The 18,620-nt window shown below is 45.3% G+C and overlaps 1 protein-coding gene and 1 long non-coding RNA gene across 5 annotated transcripts in view; one reads left to right on the forward strand and one right to left on the reverse strand.

Annotated features, from left to right (window-relative positions):
- Nucleotides 1-829: 829 nt before the first annotated feature.
- On the reverse strand, nucleotides 830-3,860 carry SDR39U1 (short chain dehydrogenase/reductase family 39U member 1). Of its 3 annotated transcripts, none has more exons than XM_019714398.2 (6): nucleotides 3,803-3,860; nucleotides 3,387-3,493; nucleotides 3,219-3,301; nucleotides 2,723-2,844; nucleotides 1,857-2,000; nucleotides 830-1,580 (listed from the first exon to the last, which is right to left on the reverse strand). In XM_019714398.2, exons 1-6 carry the CDS (start codon nucleotides 3,843-3,845, stop codon nucleotides 1,168-1,170), a joined length of 912 nt encoding a protein of 303 aa, XP_019569957.1. In that variant the 5' UTR covers nucleotides 3,846-3,860; the 3' UTR covers nucleotides 830-1,167. The 3 variants fall into 3 exon arrangements, with proteins under 3 accessions (XP_019569957.1, XP_074184188.1, XP_019569958.1); XM_074328087.1 differs by having other exon boundaries at nucleotides 3,785-3,860; XM_019714399.2 differs by having other exon boundaries at nucleotides 3,775-3,818.
- Nucleotides 3,839-18,620, forward strand: part of LOC141570610 (uncharacterized) — a 43,053-nt gene continuing 28,271 nt past the window's right edge. For both annotated transcript variants that reach the window (XR_012494809.1, XR_012494808.1), the window contains exon 1: nucleotides 3,839-3,941. This is a non-coding gene — a long non-coding RNA (uncharacterized LOC141570610). The remainder of the gene's footprint in view (nucleotides 3,942-18,620) is intronic.

Below are 18,620 nucleotides of genomic sequence, written 5' to 3' on the forward strand. Positions count from 1 at the left end.
TGAGTGCTGATGGAGAGGGGCCCTTCCCAGTGTCTTCACGCCCTCCTCCCTGTTGGTGATGTATATACCACTAGACCCTATTGACTTGGGCTGGGGGCAGATGTGTTCAAGAAAGGCTAGTCAGAGAGGTGACAGTGACTCAGAGTCCCCTCGGAAGAAAACAGAATGGTTAATATGCCTGATTTAGGGGCTAGGGAAACTGCTGGTCAAGTTGTGGCAGATACCAGGGTAGATAAAAGAAAAGGGTCTTAGATGAACACTTGGGACTTTTTTTTCCTAATAGGGTTGAGTTTGTAGTTTTTGATATGTTCCTTGCCCCTTTCACTTTCAGTGATGGTGGGTGTGCAGTAGGCCAGAGGTATCTTCTGTCTCTGTGCTGGGGACCTTGGTTGACTGAAGTGGCCTCAATCAGATGAGAGGCAAGTCCTAAGCTTCTTTCAGACCGGAATGTTGGCTTTGTCCTACAACGTGATGAACTGGGACCAGCGTGTGACTGCTGTATTAACTCACTGCCATCCCGTGAACGACTGAAGGCTGTCCTCGACTTGGGCCTCATGTCTGCTGGCATCCTAATGGCACTGTGTGAACAAGTATGCAGGCTGACCACAGAACACACTGGGAACCGATCATTTCTCATCTTCTAGTCTTTACCTTTATCATAACCTCATGCCCCAAATTTGTTACCAGCTCTTTTGGAAATGGAAGGACCAAGAAGGAAGATGTTACCCATTATAGCTTTCAAAACCCCACATAGGGGAAAGAGTCAGCTAGGGTGTCATAACTTGAAATAAATTCCAGGAGAATGGAGGCCAAAGAGATGAGCCGAAGCTAGAGAGATAATTTATCTTTATTGCCTAAACTGTAGAGCATTCACTATACAGCAAAAAGGAGAAATGGGGAAGGAATGGGACCTGTAGGGAAACCCAACTTGGAAATTCTTTTACAAGGAGTTGAAGAGGACTTTAAAAGGATTTGCAGAGACTGCATCCTTGAAACTGGACAGTCTCTCAGTTAAATAGGTGGACCAACAGAACAAGAGAGAAAGGACGGAGAGGAAGAACCAGATGCTTTCAGGTCTTAAGTCGAGGAGAACCTGAGCCTATTCAGTCGCTAACTGGAAGTCTCTGTTGAGGGACAGGCCTTGGGCCCTGCCATGAGCCTCCCCACTTAGGCTACGACTTCCTTCAAGGCGGCCCCCAGCTCTGGAAAAGAATACTGATAGCCAGTGGCCAGTGTCCGCCGTGGGACTACTTTCTGGCCCTCCAGCAGCATGATGGCACGTTCTCGCCCAAAGATAGCTTGCACAATGGTGCTGGGGAGAGGGATGAAGGCTGGACGGCCCAGGGCTGTGCCCAAGGCCTGAGCAAACTCAGCATTTGTAGTGGTGGAGGCTGGAGCCACTCCGTTCAGGACCCCCTGCACGTGGCTTGCTTCAAGGGCATGGGCCAGGATTCCTGCCAGGTCCCCGATGTGAATCCAGGGGAAGAACTGGTGGCCTGAGCCGATGGGGCCCCCCAGGCCCAGGCGGAAAGGCAATAGCATGTGACCAATGGCACCGCCCCCACGGCCGAGCACAACCCCTAGAGCAGGCAAGAAGGATGGTACAGGGAGGCCCCTCAGTCTCCGGGCAGCCCCACTCTTCCTCCCCATTTCCCATTCCTTGCTCTTTCCCCATGCTGGCTTAGCTGTAGCAGATGAGGGGTATGGTTCTCCTCAGGACTTCCAATCCTCCCATCTGCAGGTTGGCCAGAAGTAGTGGTATCCTCACTCTAAGCTCAGATCCCTTTATCACCCCACTCACCCAGCTCAGAGAAAATGTTCCAATCCTGACTGATATACAGGTCCCTGGTTCTCACCAGAGCGCACCACCACCTGGCGTGTAGAATCTCCAGGAAGCCTGGCTGCAGCTTCCCATTTGGTTACGAGGTTGGAGAAAAAGTCAAAATCTCCTCCTGGGCTGTCCTCGTCATACTCAGCAGTCAGGCTGGGCTGGTAGTAAGCTGTGGGTGGGACAGCACTTGTTTGCCTTCATTGTCCTAGGTCCTGCCAGGTCCTTTGTAGTCAAGGCTCCCCCTTGGCCTAAGCCTCCTTGGCTCTTGGGATCTCCCTATAGGAAGACAGCTGCAGATATTTTCCTCTTGAGCTTCTCCATGAGCTGACCTGTTACTGCCCTGGAGTAACTCTTATCTTTACCTTCAGGGCTAAGCTGAGAGGCTGCTACAGTATAGTGGTTAAGAATAAAAGTGTGGGCAGACTGAGTTTTAATCTCAGCTTTACCATAACCTCTCTGTGCAGAATTTTTGCATTTTTAAAATGGGAATAACAGTACCTACCTCATAGAATTCTTGTGAGATTAAATGGTGTAATGTGTAAAACACTCAGTGGCTGGTGTATGTGCCAAAATTGTTTGCAATTATTTAGTCCCAAAGGTGAAATACAAGAATCAGAAATTCTGTTCCTAAAGAATTGTGTTGTGAGAAGCAAAGGAGTTGGGATTGGGGATTTTTCCTGGCACTGGGAGCAGTGCCACTCCCCTCTCTTTCTCTGAGGGTCCCTGTTTCTCAGTGAAAGTACCTAAAGGTCAGGAGAAACATGCATGGATCAAGGGCCTAAGAAGAAGACCAGCACTCTGTACATGTATAGCTAGAAGGGCTCCAGGTGCTCCCTCACTGTGTACTCCCTTCCCCTGGCTAATGTAAGGGATTGGTGATTTGGGGCATACCTACACCTGTAACTAACACCCAGGCCTGGGGGGGTTGTGCCGCCTTGGTGATGGCTCTAGCCAGTATGTGGGTGGTCTCCAAGCGGCTGCGGAGAACCTCTTTTTGGAAGACTTCATTCCACCTGCAGGAGAAACGGGAAATAAGCCACTAAATATATACATGCATATATCCCTTCTCTTTCCCGGGGACCTGTCCCTATCCATTTCTAGTAAAACCCTGCATTGTGGCTTAGAGAAATGGGCCATCTCTCCTGTAGAGGGAAAAAGCGTATCGTTTTTTTGGGCATCCTGAGTTATGAGTGAGGACGAAAGTCAACTGGCGGTGTGGGTCGAAGGGAGGGTGGGCATGGAAGAGGGGGGAGGGATAAGTAACGCGGGATATAGATTTAGTTCTCGACCTGGCAGCTCCATTCTTCACATCTCAGAGGGTCTCACCAGAGTCGTTTCCTCGCCTGCCTCTGCGCTGAAGGGTATCGGTTTTAGGGCCCGGACTGACCTTCGGAGAGGGTTGAGGATGTTCTCTCCGGCCAGGTTGACAGCGGCATCGCAGCGGGGCAGCCCCGACGCAGCGAGCTCATCCTGTCAGAGAAAGCACACAGTGCCCGCCCGGCCCTGCGTGGCCAAACCAGGCCTCCCCCCGCCAGCTTCCAGAGCATTGACATACCCACGTAATCCGATCTGGCCCGGGCTTTCGGGAGACCAGTGTCACTTCGTGGCCTCTGGCTTTCAGAAGTTGGGTTAGGGCTGTCCCAATGAAGCCCGTCCCGCCACCTGATCGGAAAATACGAGGTGTTTATTCTCCCGGGGGGCGCCTTCCGTCCCCGCATGTGGCCCCTCTTCTGACCCCAAACTTCTCTCTCGCTCCCTCCCCGCGATGCACAGGTGACACAGGTCACAGGGACCAGGGAGATTCGGCTTCTCGGGCTAGGAGGCCAGGGCCAGGCAGCCTGTGCACGAGAGAGTGCCCTCCTTCGGAGGCCACCCAGCCCTCAATCTCTGGCTCAATCTTTCCGTAAACCCGCCCCCCACTCTCCCTTTCTGCCCTCCCTCACCCACAAGCACCCGCATAGCTACCACGACCTAATGCGCCTGCGCGAGATTTAGAGCCCCACCACGCGACCATTGTGTTCAATGCGTCTTTCGGGAAGCGCGCTCCGATTGGTGGGCAGCATTGAGACTGGGCGTGGCTCGGGAAGAATTTATAGCAAAAGCTGTATGTGTACGTACACGTATTTCATCACGAGGCGTGGCCGGGACTGTGGGGGGCGGGTGGTGGAGGTGAGGGGAGTCGAGGGAGTGGGGGAGTGGGAGGTGGGGGAGGAGTCGGAGCGGCTTTCGGGGGAGAGGCTGGGGAGTCGGGAGTTGGGGTGGGGGTGGGGGAGTAGATCCAGGGGGCGTGAAAGACGGGGAGGCGGCGGCGGAGGGAAGGTTTTGGTGTAGAAACACACCCCCTGACCTAAAACCCGTAGCTACTCAAACCACCAAATTCTGGAGATCTATGCAGCTGGTGGGTCAGGAATCCATAAGAATCCGTCCACAGGTACTATGGATTTCTTTAGACCCGGCCATTTATTTTATGTTTTCTTCTCTCTGTTCCGGTCCCTTCCTACCGTCATTGAAACATTCTAAAGTTTTCCTCCTCTTAACCCTTCTCCAGCCGTCTTCTTCCTCTGCTAATGTCCTCTCTCTTCTTCATAGTCAAACTTCTCAAAAGAGTGGTGTCCATTTTCTACATCCTAATTTACTCGCGTCTTTATCATTCATTGCCCCTCTTGCCAAGATCACCAGTTTCCCATGTGTCACCAAAAAGAATGCCTAGTTTTCAGTCGTTTTTCTTGACTTCTGTTTCACTGGACACTTGCTGACTTCTCCCTCCTTTTGGAAAGGCCTCAGTGAAGGCCACACTGTCTTCTGGGTTTTTCTGCTAGCTTTTTTCAGTCTCTGTTGCCTGCTTCACCTCCTCTGTCTTAAAAAGTGTTGGTATTCCTTGAAGTGGGTCCTAAGACCTTTCTCCCTCCAATTCTGCACTTTCTCCCAAGTGACATTGGCGAATTCAGTTACCAGTTTTTCAGACTCCCCAAATGTATTCAACTTGAATCTCTCCTGAGAACCCTGCTCCTATAAAAGCTTCCCACTAGACATCTGTTCTTTTTTTTTTAAAGATTTTATTGGGAAGGGGAACAGGACTTTATTGGGGGAACATTGTGTACCTCCAGGACTTTTTTCCAAGTTGTTGTCCTTTCAATCTTAGTTGTGGAGGGCGCAGCTCAGCTCCAGGTCCAGTTGCCATTGTTAGTTGCAGGGGGCACAGCCCACCATCCCTTGCGGGACTCGAACCAGCAACCTTGTGGTTGAGAGCCCACTGGCCCATGTGGGACTCGAACTGGCAGCTTTCGGAGTTAGTAGCATGGAGCTCCAAACACCTGAGCCACTGGGCTGGCCCCTAGACATCTGTTCTTGAATGTCTGAAACGCTGTTAATTTTATTTACTAAATATCACCCAGATTCATGTATTTCTGTCTATCTCTGCCACCACCACTTTCCTTCTACTTATTATCTAAACTTTTGTCTAAATTTCTGCAATAATTTCTTAATAGGTTTCCCTCTTCTGCTTGTGTTTGTAAACTGTTCCACAGGTTGCAAGCTGAATGATCTCTTAAGAGTGAGGGAGGAACACTATGGTGGCATATAAATCCTAAAAAAACTTCCACTGCAAAATCCGTGGCTATGCTGGATAAAATTTAACACATCTCCATTTAAAAGCATTGCTGAGTTAGCTAGAAACTAAAGGAAATCCTCAGAGACCAAAAACAAAGTATGACTTGGGACTGAGGCTACTTTGTGGTCGTCAGTCTCAGTAACCCTGAGCGTTGGGTGACAGGAGATGACACGTGGGACCCAAGCAAGATTGAGACTGAGACTCCTGCAGAGAGTTCTTGGTGGGTATGTCCTCAGGGAAAAAGTGAAGTTAAAAAAGCCCACTTAGTATCAAAGAATTTAAGTGTTCCAGATAGGAGCGTGCATAAATCCTCCTTAGATTTCACGGGATCCCAATAGATAAAATCCATGGCCACACAATCCAAAATTACAAAACATACAAGAAAACAAGTCACTCCCGGGAGGAGTCAAGTCAGCAGAAACAACACACAGCAGAGTTAGATCAAAAAGAATTTCAGATATTAGAATAATGAGATATAGAATATAAAACTACCAAGTTTAAAATGTTTAAAGCCAAAGACATTAAAGAGAAAGAGATAAGATCCTATCAAAAAAATTCCAGCAGACTTGAGAACCAATTTGAACTCATAAAAATTAAAAATATAATAATTGAATTTAAAAATATAACTGAGTTTAAGCAGCAGGGAATAGATTTACCATTGGTTAAGAGAGGATTAACTAGATATGAAGAAATTACCAAGAATGCAGCACAGAGAAACAAAGAGGTAGAAAATATTAAAGAGGGTAAGAGACAAGGGAGGTAAAGTGAGAGATTCTAACTTTTATATTTGGCAATCAGAAGAGAAGGGGACAGAAAATATTTGAAGAGAATATTACTTCCCCAAATTACAGATATGAATAATCAGATTCAATAAGCAAAATAATCTCAAATAGAATGAATAAAAAAATCCATACCTAGTCACATCATAATAAAACTATAAAAACAAAGACATAAAAGATATTAAAAGCAAGAGGAAAGAAAACAGATTATCTATAAAGAAATAACTATTAGATGGACAACTGACACTTCAACTACAACAATATAAGCCAGTGGAGTAATACGATAATGCCTTCAAATGCCAAGAAACCAGTTGCCAACCTAGAATTGTTTATCAACAAACCGGCATTCAAGAATGAAGGTAAAACAAAGATACTTTTAGACAAGCAAAAAATGAGAGCATTTACCGTCATTAGACTTCTAAACTTTATCAGAAAAAAAGAAAATGATCTCAAAAGGAAGGTATGAAATGCAAGAGAATAATGATCAAAATGGTAAACAAATGGGTAACTATAAACAAATATTGACCGTATAAAGCAACAACAACAATAAGTGTGGGAAAAGTGAAAACAGAGCTAAAATATTAGTCACCAACAATGGAGAAGTATGTGACTAGAGCTGAATTGTTGGGGAAAGGATAATATTGAGTAATATTAAATTGTTAAATACACATTTAAAAAATTAAGGGCAACTATTGCATATTAGAAATAAAATGCGCACTTCCAAATCAGAGAAACAAAACAATTTCATCCAAAAAAACGAGGAAAAAAAAAGAAAACTTAGACACAATTAGAAAGCTCAAAAGATAATAGGAACAATCAGTAACCATAATATATGTAAACCAAGAAATTGAATTAACTAGATGTATTGGAATTACAAATTTCAATCTGGATGAATCTCACAACTATAATATTAAACAAAAAGGAAGCTGTAGAAAAGTATTTACAATATGATACTATGTACTTAAAGATTAAACATAGGCCAAATCGCCAATATATGGTTAAGGAAAGAACTGACTCTGGGTGGCGAACACACAATGTGATATACGGGTGATGTAATACAGAATTGTACACCTGAAATCTATGTAACTTTACTAATAATTTTCACCCCAATAAACTTTAATTAAAAAAATAGGCAAAATCATACTTTTTTATTGAGGAGAAAAATAGATTTATAGTTGAAGAATGCACAGGAGTGAAAATGAGAAAACTCAGAGTAGCATTTCCCTGTGGGGGGTAGAGTGGGAGTGTGGTCAGGGAGGTGTATACAGGGGATTTGGAGTTCTTATTTCTTAAGCTGGGTGGTGGGTACATAAGCATCATTTTGTTTTTCTTTGTATTTTTTGTATGTCTGAAAGATTTCATAATAAATAGACATGTAGTGGATTTAAAATTTATAGCCAGATCTCAGATGTGCAGAAATATAACTTTATTTTTTATAATTGAACACAAGTTACTCATGAACATTTCTGCTTGGCAATAGAATAAACATAGACTTACCCAACCCAAGTAACTTCATCATTTCTAGTTTACAATTTCTCAGTTAACTCAGTTTCTCCGAGTAAATTCTTAGTCTTTCAGAGTGCTGTGTCCCTCTTCTCTTTTCCTTCTCCCAGCTAGATACTTGGGCGTAGGAGGCGCTTTGGTCCAGGCACTGTTATCTAGTCCTCAATGTCTGCTCAGAAGAATCTCATCTCACTTGGCCTTTGGGTGTTGCCTGCTTTCATCCAAGGCACAGCTGGTTAGGCCAGGCCTGTGAGCATAGTGTTTTTGATACTGACACCCTTGCTTTTGGGTATCATCCCTTCTGCTTTTGATACCCATGATCTTTGCTTTGATCTCAGTGTTCCCTGAGGCACCAAGAACACTTGGATTGTCTTGTGGCCAACAGCATGGAATGTGTGGGCCTCGGTTAGTCTCCCCTCATCCTCATCTCTTGGTTATCTGCCACAGTGCTTACTGCCCAGGCACCTTGCTGCAATCCAGCACAGTGAATTTTATGTTGCTCTAAACAAATGATCTCAAAACTTAGTGGACTGAAACAACAATATTTCTTATACAATCTGTGTGGGTTAGGACACGGAGCAGCTTAGCAAGGTGGTTATGGCTCATGGTCTCTCATGGTTAAGACAGCAGTTAGGGCTGCAATTATCTAGAGACTTGGAAGATCCGTTTCTTAGATGGCGCACTCACATGGCTGTTGGTGGGGGACCTCGTTTCTTGCCAATTGGAACTCTTCATAGGGCTGCTTGAGCGTTCTTACAACGATGGCTGCTGGCTTCCCCGGAGCGGAGCAAGTGATCTAAGAAGGGAGAATGAGGATGAAGCCTCAAGGCCCTTGATGACCAACCTAGTCTCAGAAGTTACTTCGAATCACTTTTACTATAATTTATTTGTTAGAAGTGACTCATTAAGTCCAAGGGGAGGGGAATTTGGCTCTAACTTTTGAAGGGAGGAGTATCAAAGAATTTCTGGACATATTTTAAAAGCACTGCAAGCTCTGTGGGGGCAATTATGGCTTCTCTGAGAAACTTGCAGTCTCTTGGCTATGACTGGGAATTGTGGCACAATCCTGTTGTTTTCACATACTCCTGCTTCTCTGGGTTGAGCATCAATCCCTACCTCTCTAGCTGGGTTCCTTCTCAGAGAACAAAGGCAGTATTTACAGTCTAATTTTGTTCTCTCCTGATCTCTTCTAGCTCCTCCCCCAAGCCCAGGAAAAGCTGTGTGATGGGCGGCTGCTCTGATGTCATATCCTGCCTTTTTTTTCTTTTTTTTACTCTTCCATTATAGAGCAATTCTATGCTCAGTCTTCCAAGATCCAGCTTGTTGGAACACTAATATTTTCTTGTCTCCACAAAACCTTGATCTTGCAGGTGAATCTCCTACTTTCCAGCTATTATTTAGATATGGAATAAAAACTTTATTTTGAGATTCAAAGATAAGGCTTGTCTTATTTGTTCTAAAGGAGAGAAAAGGAAGTACTGAGAGGAGAAGATACTTTGGGTAATATTTCAAAACTGATTGATTTTCTGTATGGCTGGATCCAGGTGCTCAAATAAAGTCGTTAGGAATCCATATCTTTCTAGTTCTCAGCTCGTCTTTTATGTAGTTTGTCTTCATTTTCAGGAAGAGTCCCTGTCTACCCCTCCCCCCTTATGGCTAGGATGGATTCTTGATTTGTAATCCCAGCAAAAATCTCAGCATTTGACTCTCATTAGACTGACTTGTCTTATGTCCATCTCTGAACCAACCAATGTGGCCAGGTGTGCAGTGTTCTCCATACTTGGGACGTGTGTCTGCTGCTGGAGAAGGGGTGGAGGGGGTCCCCACTCACCATTCTCCTGTGTGGAACCTCAGCTGAGTCTCTGAGGTGTCAAGGGACTCCTCCCCTCTTCAGCCACACCCTAGATATTGACAACCCATTCTTTCCTGGCTCTGCCTTTTCTTCCAGTGAATTTGGGGGGTGGAGGAAAGAGAGAAGAGATTCTGCAACATTACATGACTTTAGATCACGGATTCAGGAGGTGGAATGTCACAGATCAATGTCATGGAAGTGAGGTGGGAATGACTTCCCGAGCTTCGTGCCCCTTGTGAGAGGGGATATACATGGGGCAGGCCCCGCTCCCAGCAACCACTCCCTTCTCTCCAGGGAGGCTGGTGGGGAGCAGGCTCTGCTGGAGTGTACTCAGCTTCCCCTCAAATGCCTTGAAGTCTTTTTCTTTTGGGTTCTGAGGCGGGTGGGTCAACTTCTCCCTCCTCAGCCTCTCCTTTAACAACTGAACTAGTTAAACTCTGTGCAGCTCTCGCAGTCCATCTGACACTTTGGCAGTTAAAACATTCAAATCTGAGCCAGACAACAAGATACGAGAAATTTATGTCTGCACATCTGATGTAGGGACAAGTGTAACTGATTTGCTCTTCAGGAAGTCAGGGGTCTCTCCTGAGTCTGCAGCAATTGCAGGGACTTCATTCATTGAAATGTTTTCCTCACAGATGCTTCCTGAAACAGCAAAGGTGCTGAGCACAGTCCCTCTGGGTGGTCAGGCCATGCCCGCTGGGCAGGACAGGAAGCCAGGGCTCTGGGAGGGATCCTGGCTGCTCCCCTCAGGGGGATTGAGGCAGGATGGGGGTTTTGCTGGTGACAGGAGCCTCTGCCCTTGCCCTGTGCCACCTCTAACTGTGTGAATGCCCCATGCTTCATTTTGTTTGGGCAGATGTTTATAACTTCTGTCAGGCTCTGGAATGTTGCTTGCTAAATGCTATTCACATCATTTCACATGGTTTCTGATTAAAATATGATAGAACCAACCAACCAGTGAACCAACCAAAACCCTAATATGGAGACACAACAGATAAAGGATCCTAGAACAGCCCCTGCCACTCCTTTTTAAGATGGTCTCCTCTCCCCCTGGGGTTTGTAGTAATAAAAGCAGTGTTACCCAAGCCTTGCCCTCTGTGGAGATGCCAGCTCTTGTCCTGGGGCCACACCTCCTCTCCTCTCCCCACCCCTCCCCTGAAGACTTCTAGATGCCACCCTCTCCAGTGAGACCCCTATCCAGACATCTGTTTCCAGTAGGGCCTTACTCAGGAGTTGATACTTTCTCACCTTTGGCATCAAATCCATTTTTTTCTGTTCTCGGTCTGGACCTGCTGTGAAGACCACGTGCTCCTGAGATCTCTCTGCTTTTAGTTTCCAGAGCAGTTAGTGAGAAATGAGCTAAGGATTGCGCTCCTATGTGCTGTATCACTGCTGGCACGTGTGTGTGTGTGTGTGTGTGTGTGTGTGTGTGAGAGAGAGAGAGAGAGAGAGAGAGAGAGAGAGAGAGACAGAGACAGAGACAGAGACAGAGACTGAGGGAGAGAGAGACAGTCTGGTCAGGCTGAAGGGGAATGTTCAGCATGAGCAGCTATTCTTGTACCACCAGGGGCCTCACTAGCCCAGAAATGCCATTTCCTGCCCACTCAGTGGGAGGGCTGTGGGCTGCAGACTGTTGCCGTTGTTCTGGCCCTGGGCTGTAAAAATGGCCACGGGGAGGCTTTTCCTGGGTTTGTTTTCCCCTGGCCAACAGTGTAGCAAATAGATGTGGGCAGGAAAAGCCAAGCCAGGTGAGAGAAAGGGTTCTAGTCCATTGCTGGGCCATGAATTACTAAACGGGATTTGAACCCCTTAGCATATGAGCAGCTTATGAGGGCTTATGTGATGAGCAGGGGCCTAATGGGAAGGTGAGCAATGGGACATAATTCCACAGTAAAAGAAGGATGTGGTGAGGCAGGTGAGAGTGAAGTGGCCCTGTGTGTGAGGAAGACATAAGTAATCTTAAAGTACAAATTGACATAATGCTGATGGGAGGAAATCACATTCTCATGTGATTTGCAGAATCCCTTTCACATAGAATAAAATGTTCAATGATTTTCTGCCACAATATACGCTCAGAAGTTGCTTTAGGAAACAGCTCATCTTCAGGTAAGTGAAACTTACTCATTGGCTTGCTAGAACGATTTGACATTCTTTTGGGAATTCTTGAGTGAGTGAGTGAGGTGATGAGAAGCAAAGTATACTTTTATTACTCAAGGTTGAATGGATGAGAGTGAAACGTGCATATAAAAACGTGGAGTCCTCTCTGTTGTGGTCACCTGACCACTCCAAAGAGTAAAAAGTGAGGTTAGAGAAGCTGTTTATTTAACACAAACTGTACTACTTGAGGTAACAAAGGGTGGAAAATGCCTTATTAGAGTGGAAATTAGAGGTGATTCTTTACTTAAGATTTGGGATGTGGAAATAGACTGCAACATAAACCAGGCCAGGTGTTAGCTGTAGTTTCTTTAGTAGTAGCGTTTACATCCAATTAAATCCATCATCCTTGAGGAAAATGGGAGGTAACTGAGATAGGAAAATTAGGTAATGAAAAATTGAAAAATAGAATATTAAAAGTCAACAACCATAAGAACCCTGTGAATTAAGAAATAAAATTTCTGGGTTAAGGTTTCCAGGCACTTAAAAAAAAAAATCTTCCTTAGTGAGCAACCAGCATAATCAGAGCGGCTGCTAGGGGTGAAAATATGCCATTTAAAAAAATACAGTAAAATTGGCTGGGTGAGGGAAAAAAAGAGTAGTTACTGAACAGCAAGATATGGATAGATGTTAACTGGAAATGAGATAACCAAAAAACTTAGGCGAGCTAAAGTCCAACTTAATAAAAACCCCCAAACTTCTAATTGCAATGGAACACTAGTGTAACTCAGTGAGTTATCACAGAGGGAACAGATTCATGTAAGCTCTCAGGGACAGAACAGCACCAGCTTTTCAGAAGCCCCCATTCCCCAACCATGCTGCCTTCTCGTCCTCACCAAAGGTAGCTGCTATCTTGCCTTTTCACACCATAGATTAGGTTTGTCTGCTTCTGCACTAATACAATAGGTCTTCTTCTATTTCTGGCTTTTTTTCTCCTTTCAACATCATGTTTATGAGGTTCATGTGTGTTACTGTATGTAACAGTGGTTAATTTTTATTGAGGTTAGTGAGCCACATAGTGGTATAGTGTCACCATACCACAAATGTATTTATTCATTCTTCATGGACTTCCGTGTTGTTTCCAAATACCGGGTTATGTTATGAGCATTCCTGTTCATGCTTCAAGATGCAGCTAGTTCTTTTGGGGGTACTCCTAGGAGTGGAATTGATAGGTCATAGGATATGTTCACTTTCAGTTTCTCAGAGTGGTTGAGTGGATTTAACACTCCCTCCTACCTTGTATGAGAGTTCCTGTCACTCTCCTGTCCAATACTTAGTATCATCAGTCTTTTCTTTTTTCAGCCATTCTGGTGAATGTATAGTGGTATGGTATTGTGGCTTTAATTTGTATTTTCCTTATTACTATTGAGATTTGGTACTTTCATGTGTTTATTAGCCATTTGTGACTTTATTTTGTGACTTTTCCTGTTCAAGTCTCTTGTCTGTGTTTTTATTGGGTTGTATGATTTTTTTCTTTCTGATTGATAGGCATTATTTATAAATTCTGCATGTAAACTCTTTGTTGGTATATGTAATAAAAGGATCTTTCCCCTCTGTGGCTTGAGTTTTCACTCTTTTAAAGATGTCTTTTGATGACTAGAAGTCCTTTTTGTCAAAAATGATTTATCAAATCATTTTTCCTTTAACACAGTGGTTTTCAACTGGAGTGATTTTGCTGCCCAGGTACGGTTATAAGATAAAATACATGACACCCAGTTAAGTGTGAATACCAGATAAACAAAATACTAGATAAAAAAAATACCAGATGAAAAAAAATTTAATATAAGTACTTCCCAGGTCATATTTGGGCCATACTTAGACTATTTTTGTTATTATTTATCTGAGATTCAAATTCTGTTTTTTCCCTAATTCTGGCAATTGTACCCCCAGGGGACAATTTTTGGAGACATTTTTGGTTGTCATAGCTGGGGTGGTGGTGGTGGTGGTGCTCCTGGCATCTAGTGGGTAGAGGCTATGGATGCTGTTAAATATCCTACAATGCCCAGGGCAGCAGCAGTTGATCCGGTTCAAAATGTCTATAGTGCAGGGCTGAGAAACTTCCTTTAAGGTTAGTGATTTTTGTGTGTTTGGGAGAAATCTTTCTAAACCCCAAGGTAATAAAGATATTCTCCTGTCATATTGTGTAGAAGTTTTATAGTTTTACCTTTCACATGAGGACCACCTGGAATTGGTTTTTGTGTGTTTGGGAGATAGGGGTCAAATTTCATCTTTCCCCGTGGATGTTCACGTGGCCCAGCAACAGGTACTGTAATGACTGCCCTTTCCCACTGCTCTGCACTTCCCGCTTTGCCATAAACCCCGTCCGTGGATGAATGTGTCTGTTTCTGGACTCTATTCTGTTTCGTTGCTCTAATTGATTGCCTTTGCAGCAACATCACACTGTACTAATTACAGTAGTTTTAAATAAATCCTGATGCCTGGGAGTATCTTAGATTGGGTTCCCCCAGGAACAGATCCTGATACAAAGATTTGAGTGCAAGTCGTTTGTGATGTGATTCCTGGAAGCATCAACAGAGGAGTGAAGTGAAACAAGGGAGGAAGGAAAGAGAATACAGCGTGTGTTAATGAGCAGATTGTCACCGTGGGCCATGGAGCTTCATCTCACCTGGGACTATTGGGAGACGGTGATAGATGTGCCTCAGAGTTGTCCCCACCATCACAGTGTCATCAACCAGTTCCTGTCCGTCACGGATTGAGGCTACTGAAGGGGGCATTTCCGGTTTGCCATGTGCCCTGGCTGAGTGTGCTCCTGCAACCAGAGAGGGCTCTTCGGGAGAGAGTTGCGGATGAGAGCTGTGCAGTAAGAAGCCTTCTGCAGTGAGAGGCTCACTTCAGGGAGCAGCAATGGGATATGGACAGGACACTAACAGTAGCAGCTCCCCTGCTCCCGCTGAGACGATCTCTTCTACAGTTAGTTCATTTCATCTTCTCGCTGATTCTTCAAGGTAGTGGTCATTTCAAATGACAACACCAACAACGAAACAGGTAGGTATAGATATAGATGTATAGATAGAGAGGCAGGTAGGCTGGAAATTCAGGCAAACGTGATGTTGCAGTTCTGAATCCGAATTTTACAGGGCAGCAGGCTGGAAACTCAGGCAGGGTTTCTATGTTACAGTCGTGAGAATTTCTTCTACTTCAGGAAACATCAGTCTTTGCTGTTAAGGCCTTCAACTCATTGGATGAGGCTCACCTGCATTATGCAGGTTTACTCAAAATCTACCCATTTAAATGTTAATCACATTTAAAAAAATGTCTTTATAGTGACAGCTATAATTCCTGTTGTTGCAGTTAGTCCTGGGGTCATTATTATTTTTTTTGGGGAGGGTCATTATTAATAGTTGTTTTTTTTCGCTTCTAGCACCTGTTCCTCTGGCCCCTCACCCCTGCTCCTCCCCTTGGCAGGCATGCCTGCTGATTTGGGTTGCTGCCCTATTAGGTTGCAAAGATATGACATGCAAAACAGCAGCAGCAATCGAGGCTACCATTGGTGAAGTTTATGGCAGTCCATTGTCATCTGCTGTGGTAGCGCTGGCTTTCCAGGGCACCACCCCCTACCTGCGTTATGCCTTTGAGGGGGCTACTAAGCTAAACCATTGCACCTAGGCTATTGCATTGTTTCTGAGTTACCATTTTGGCCAGAGGTGGGGACGCAGCTACACAGGTTTTCTACCAAAATAGACTTGACTTTATAAAATCAGAGACTCATTATGAGAGCCTGTCAGCTTCTAGGTACTGTCTGTACGTTCCAAGTATGCACTCAGGGATCCAGGAATTGACCACAGGCTGGGGGTCAAGGACCTAAATGACCCATTGTGAGATGGACATAGGTGAGGACTCTGTCACTTGGCAACTGCTAAGTCCCATTTCTAACAGAATGGACCACTATTGCATTTTGGGTCCCCAAATATTACTTCAGCTCAGATCCTGTACACAAGAGTCCTCAATAGTGCTGGATATTTTGTAGGTCCCTTTGGCAAAGAATTGGAAAACTATTCTCTGAAGGTCAGATCAAATGTGGGAGGATGTGAGGTGCACAGTTCTCTAAGATGCAGACAGGGCAGTAACGGAATAGAGAAACTGCTGAACAAACAGGGCGAACACACGGCAGAAGACATGTCAAACGCTTTGTTCTCTTGAAGCTGTTAGCTGAGCTTTGATTAGTGTCACCCCACATTTCCTGGCATGGGAGTGGGTACCCTCTCTGTGATGGAATGGTGGGAGTGCTAGGAGTTAGTTGTTACTGACTGATCAAAAGATGTCTGTCTGGCTCCTGTAACAGCTCTGACCCCCTTGGTGGCCTCTGCTACCTAGGACTAGAAGTCTCTCTCTTGAGGGTTTTGCCTTGAAAAAACAGCCCTTCCTGCCTCCCATGTAGAAGTGAATCACAATAATCTTCCTGGGCTTGTTGCCTCTCCTGCACCAAAAACTACTTTAACATAGGCTTGAGAATATCTAAGCCTCAGTGATGTGACATTTTCCTTTTTCTTCTGTTCTTGAAGAGGAAGAGTTGAGGAACCTGCTGTGAATAGAGTGGCATGTGGCTTTAGGACTTTTAGCCAAAGTCACGGGACAGTGAATAGGCCAAAGGACTCTGGAAGTTCTCTGATGGGTTGGGTGTAGGCAGGAAAAGGCCCTGTGCGGTTATTCTCCACTGTCCCCTCCAGACCTACTCCCCACCTGCTCTGGGGCCCACCTTCTGGGCTGCTTCAAAAGTCCCTCTTGTCTTTGGTTTTCAGTCGGGTTGGCCAAAGGAGCACTGGCTGGCAGGGGTGGGAGCAGGAGAAGAGTGAGATGGTGGAATTGATTCGCACCATCCCTCTGTGCCAGATCACCGGTTGCCTGGGGGTCCTTCCTCTGCCATAGCCCCGGCTCCTGCAGCTATAGCTAGAGCTAGAGGAGGCAGAGCTTCAACCCTTTTCCTGGGGTATAGTAACCACTCCTTCCCCAGGCCCTTACACGCGGAAGGGACAGTGGTGTCTTCTCACTCTTTCCAGCTCTGGGGTGTGTCACTGCCCTCTATTGGTTTTCTGTAAACTTACCCCTTTTGCAAACAAATCCTCCATTGAACTTTCCCAAATTCTCCTGTGTTTATGCTGTCTGTCGCTACTGCGACCTGACAGACTTTGAGAATAAAGGCTCAAAGAATGTGTTGCCATGATCGTTTCACAGCCCAGAGGTGTACTTGGCAATGGAAAACTTGCAATTGGCTGTGGTGCACTTTCAGAGCCAGCAGGTCCAGAGAAGATAAGCTCATGCGCAAGATAAAAATCAGAGATTTTCATCAGGGAAAACATCATGACAACTAGCAAAGATCTTAGCTCCCTGACTACCCCTGCCTAATGATGCAACTATTGATGAGGAAATGAACCCAAAGTAATACAGCCAACTCCCCTTTTGGGGAGCCATGGTGTTTGATAGCCCTAAAACCACGTAAGAAAGTCAAACCAAAAAAAACCCAAAAAACTCCAAACACTGAAACTATCCAAATAAGTTGAAAGTACTGAAAGGCTGAATAAAGACAGAGCCTTTCATCATTTAATCAAAAACATAGACTCAGAAAATAATGGCCTTAACCACGAATCACATAACCTGGGCAGAGATCTGTTAGCTTCTACTTAACCTCTCTCTGGCCTGGGGGACTGAGATGGGGTGTGCAGTCACGGGATATTGTACAATGGGAGGAAAAGTCCAGGGTCTTCCCAGGAAAAAGAAGCCTGCCTTCGAGCGCCTGTACTGACACAGATCCTTCCCCTTTTGTATACACACAGCTCTGTGTCTTGGCACATAGTAGTCAGACAATGTGCTTTGACTTTTAGCAGTGTTCGCTTTTTTCTCTTTCCCTTAGCTTAGGGGACACAGCTGGGTCACTGCATGTGTTGGGCAGGCCTGGGACATGGCCTTCCATGGATTGGTGAAGCCTCTTGCGCTGTGAGGGACGAATCTCCTGCAAGTCCCTGCCTTTGGTGGTTAACACCAGCCATGTGGGAGCAAGCAATGGGCAGCAAGCCTGGGATCTCAGAGTCGGGTTTCTACCACTGGGTACTCTTACCTTTTCTGACTACGGGCCCACATGGAACCTGTGTGAGGGGCACTGCCATGGGCTGAATCAGGGCGTTGGGGCGGGTGGCAGGGCTTGGCAGGGTACAGTGTGGGGTCCTCTTAGAGCTGCTCCCGTGAGTGGTTCCCCCAGCACTGGGTCTGGAGAGTCATGAGTCTCTCCTGTACTTTCTGTCCTGGGGGCTGGGTGCTATGTGCTGTGGTTCCACAGCCGTCTGGGAAGGGCTTTCTGGTTGATGTGCTCTTCGTTTTTTTCCCTACACATACATAAACCATATAGGTACAAAATCGAGATTCTGCTATAGAGAGATTTTAATATTGCTTTTAAAAAGCATTACATTATATGGCTTTTTCCATATCATTAAATGGTTTTGAAAATAAATTTTGAATGAATTCAAAATATTCAATCATGTGAATTTACTGTTCAAACTTTGTTCCATGGCTAGGATTGCAGCTTTTTTATTATTAAAAATAATGAGGGCAATCTTTGTTCATGAATCTTCGTGTGTATCTCTGATTATTTCTTGAAGATGCGTTCTTAGAAAGCGTTCACTTGGTGGAAGGGATTGCCCTGCCCTCAGAATGAGGAGCGCTGTCAGCTGTGAGGCTCCTGTCATGTCTATCCCTGCCCTGCCCTATTTTCTCTCCTCCAGGCAGTACCTCAACTGGCAAGAGTTTGCGTTGAGCAGGCTCTAGGCTTTCGACTTCCTGCTGGTTTGGGTGCAGCCCTTTGTGGCTGGGTGTTACTTGTACAGAGCTTATGATGCTATCCTTCCTCTTTATCTGCCCCAGGTATCTGTTTTGCAG

This window comes from Rhinolophus sinicus, linkage group LG03 (assembly GCF_036562045.2).
Source record: "Rhinolophus sinicus isolate RSC01 linkage group LG03, ASM3656204v1, whole genome shotgun sequence".
NCBI classification, from domain to species: Eukaryota; Metazoa; Chordata; class Mammalia; order Chiroptera; family Rhinolophidae; genus Rhinolophus; species Rhinolophus sinicus.

Coding starts and splice junctions, on each gene's coding strand:
- SDR39U1 (XM_074328087.1), bottom strand. CDS start 3,845: ATGGTCGCGTGGTGGGGCTCTAAATCTCGCGCAGGCGCATTAGGTCGT. Junction 3,494..3,784: donor AGGTCGTGGTAGCTATGCGG/GTGCTTGTGGGT, acceptor TTTTCCGATCAG/GTGGCGGGACGGGCTTCATT. Junction 3,302..3,386: donor GGCCAGATCGGATTACGTGG/GTATGTCAATGC, acceptor TTTCTCTGACAG/GATGAGCTCGCTGCGTCGGG.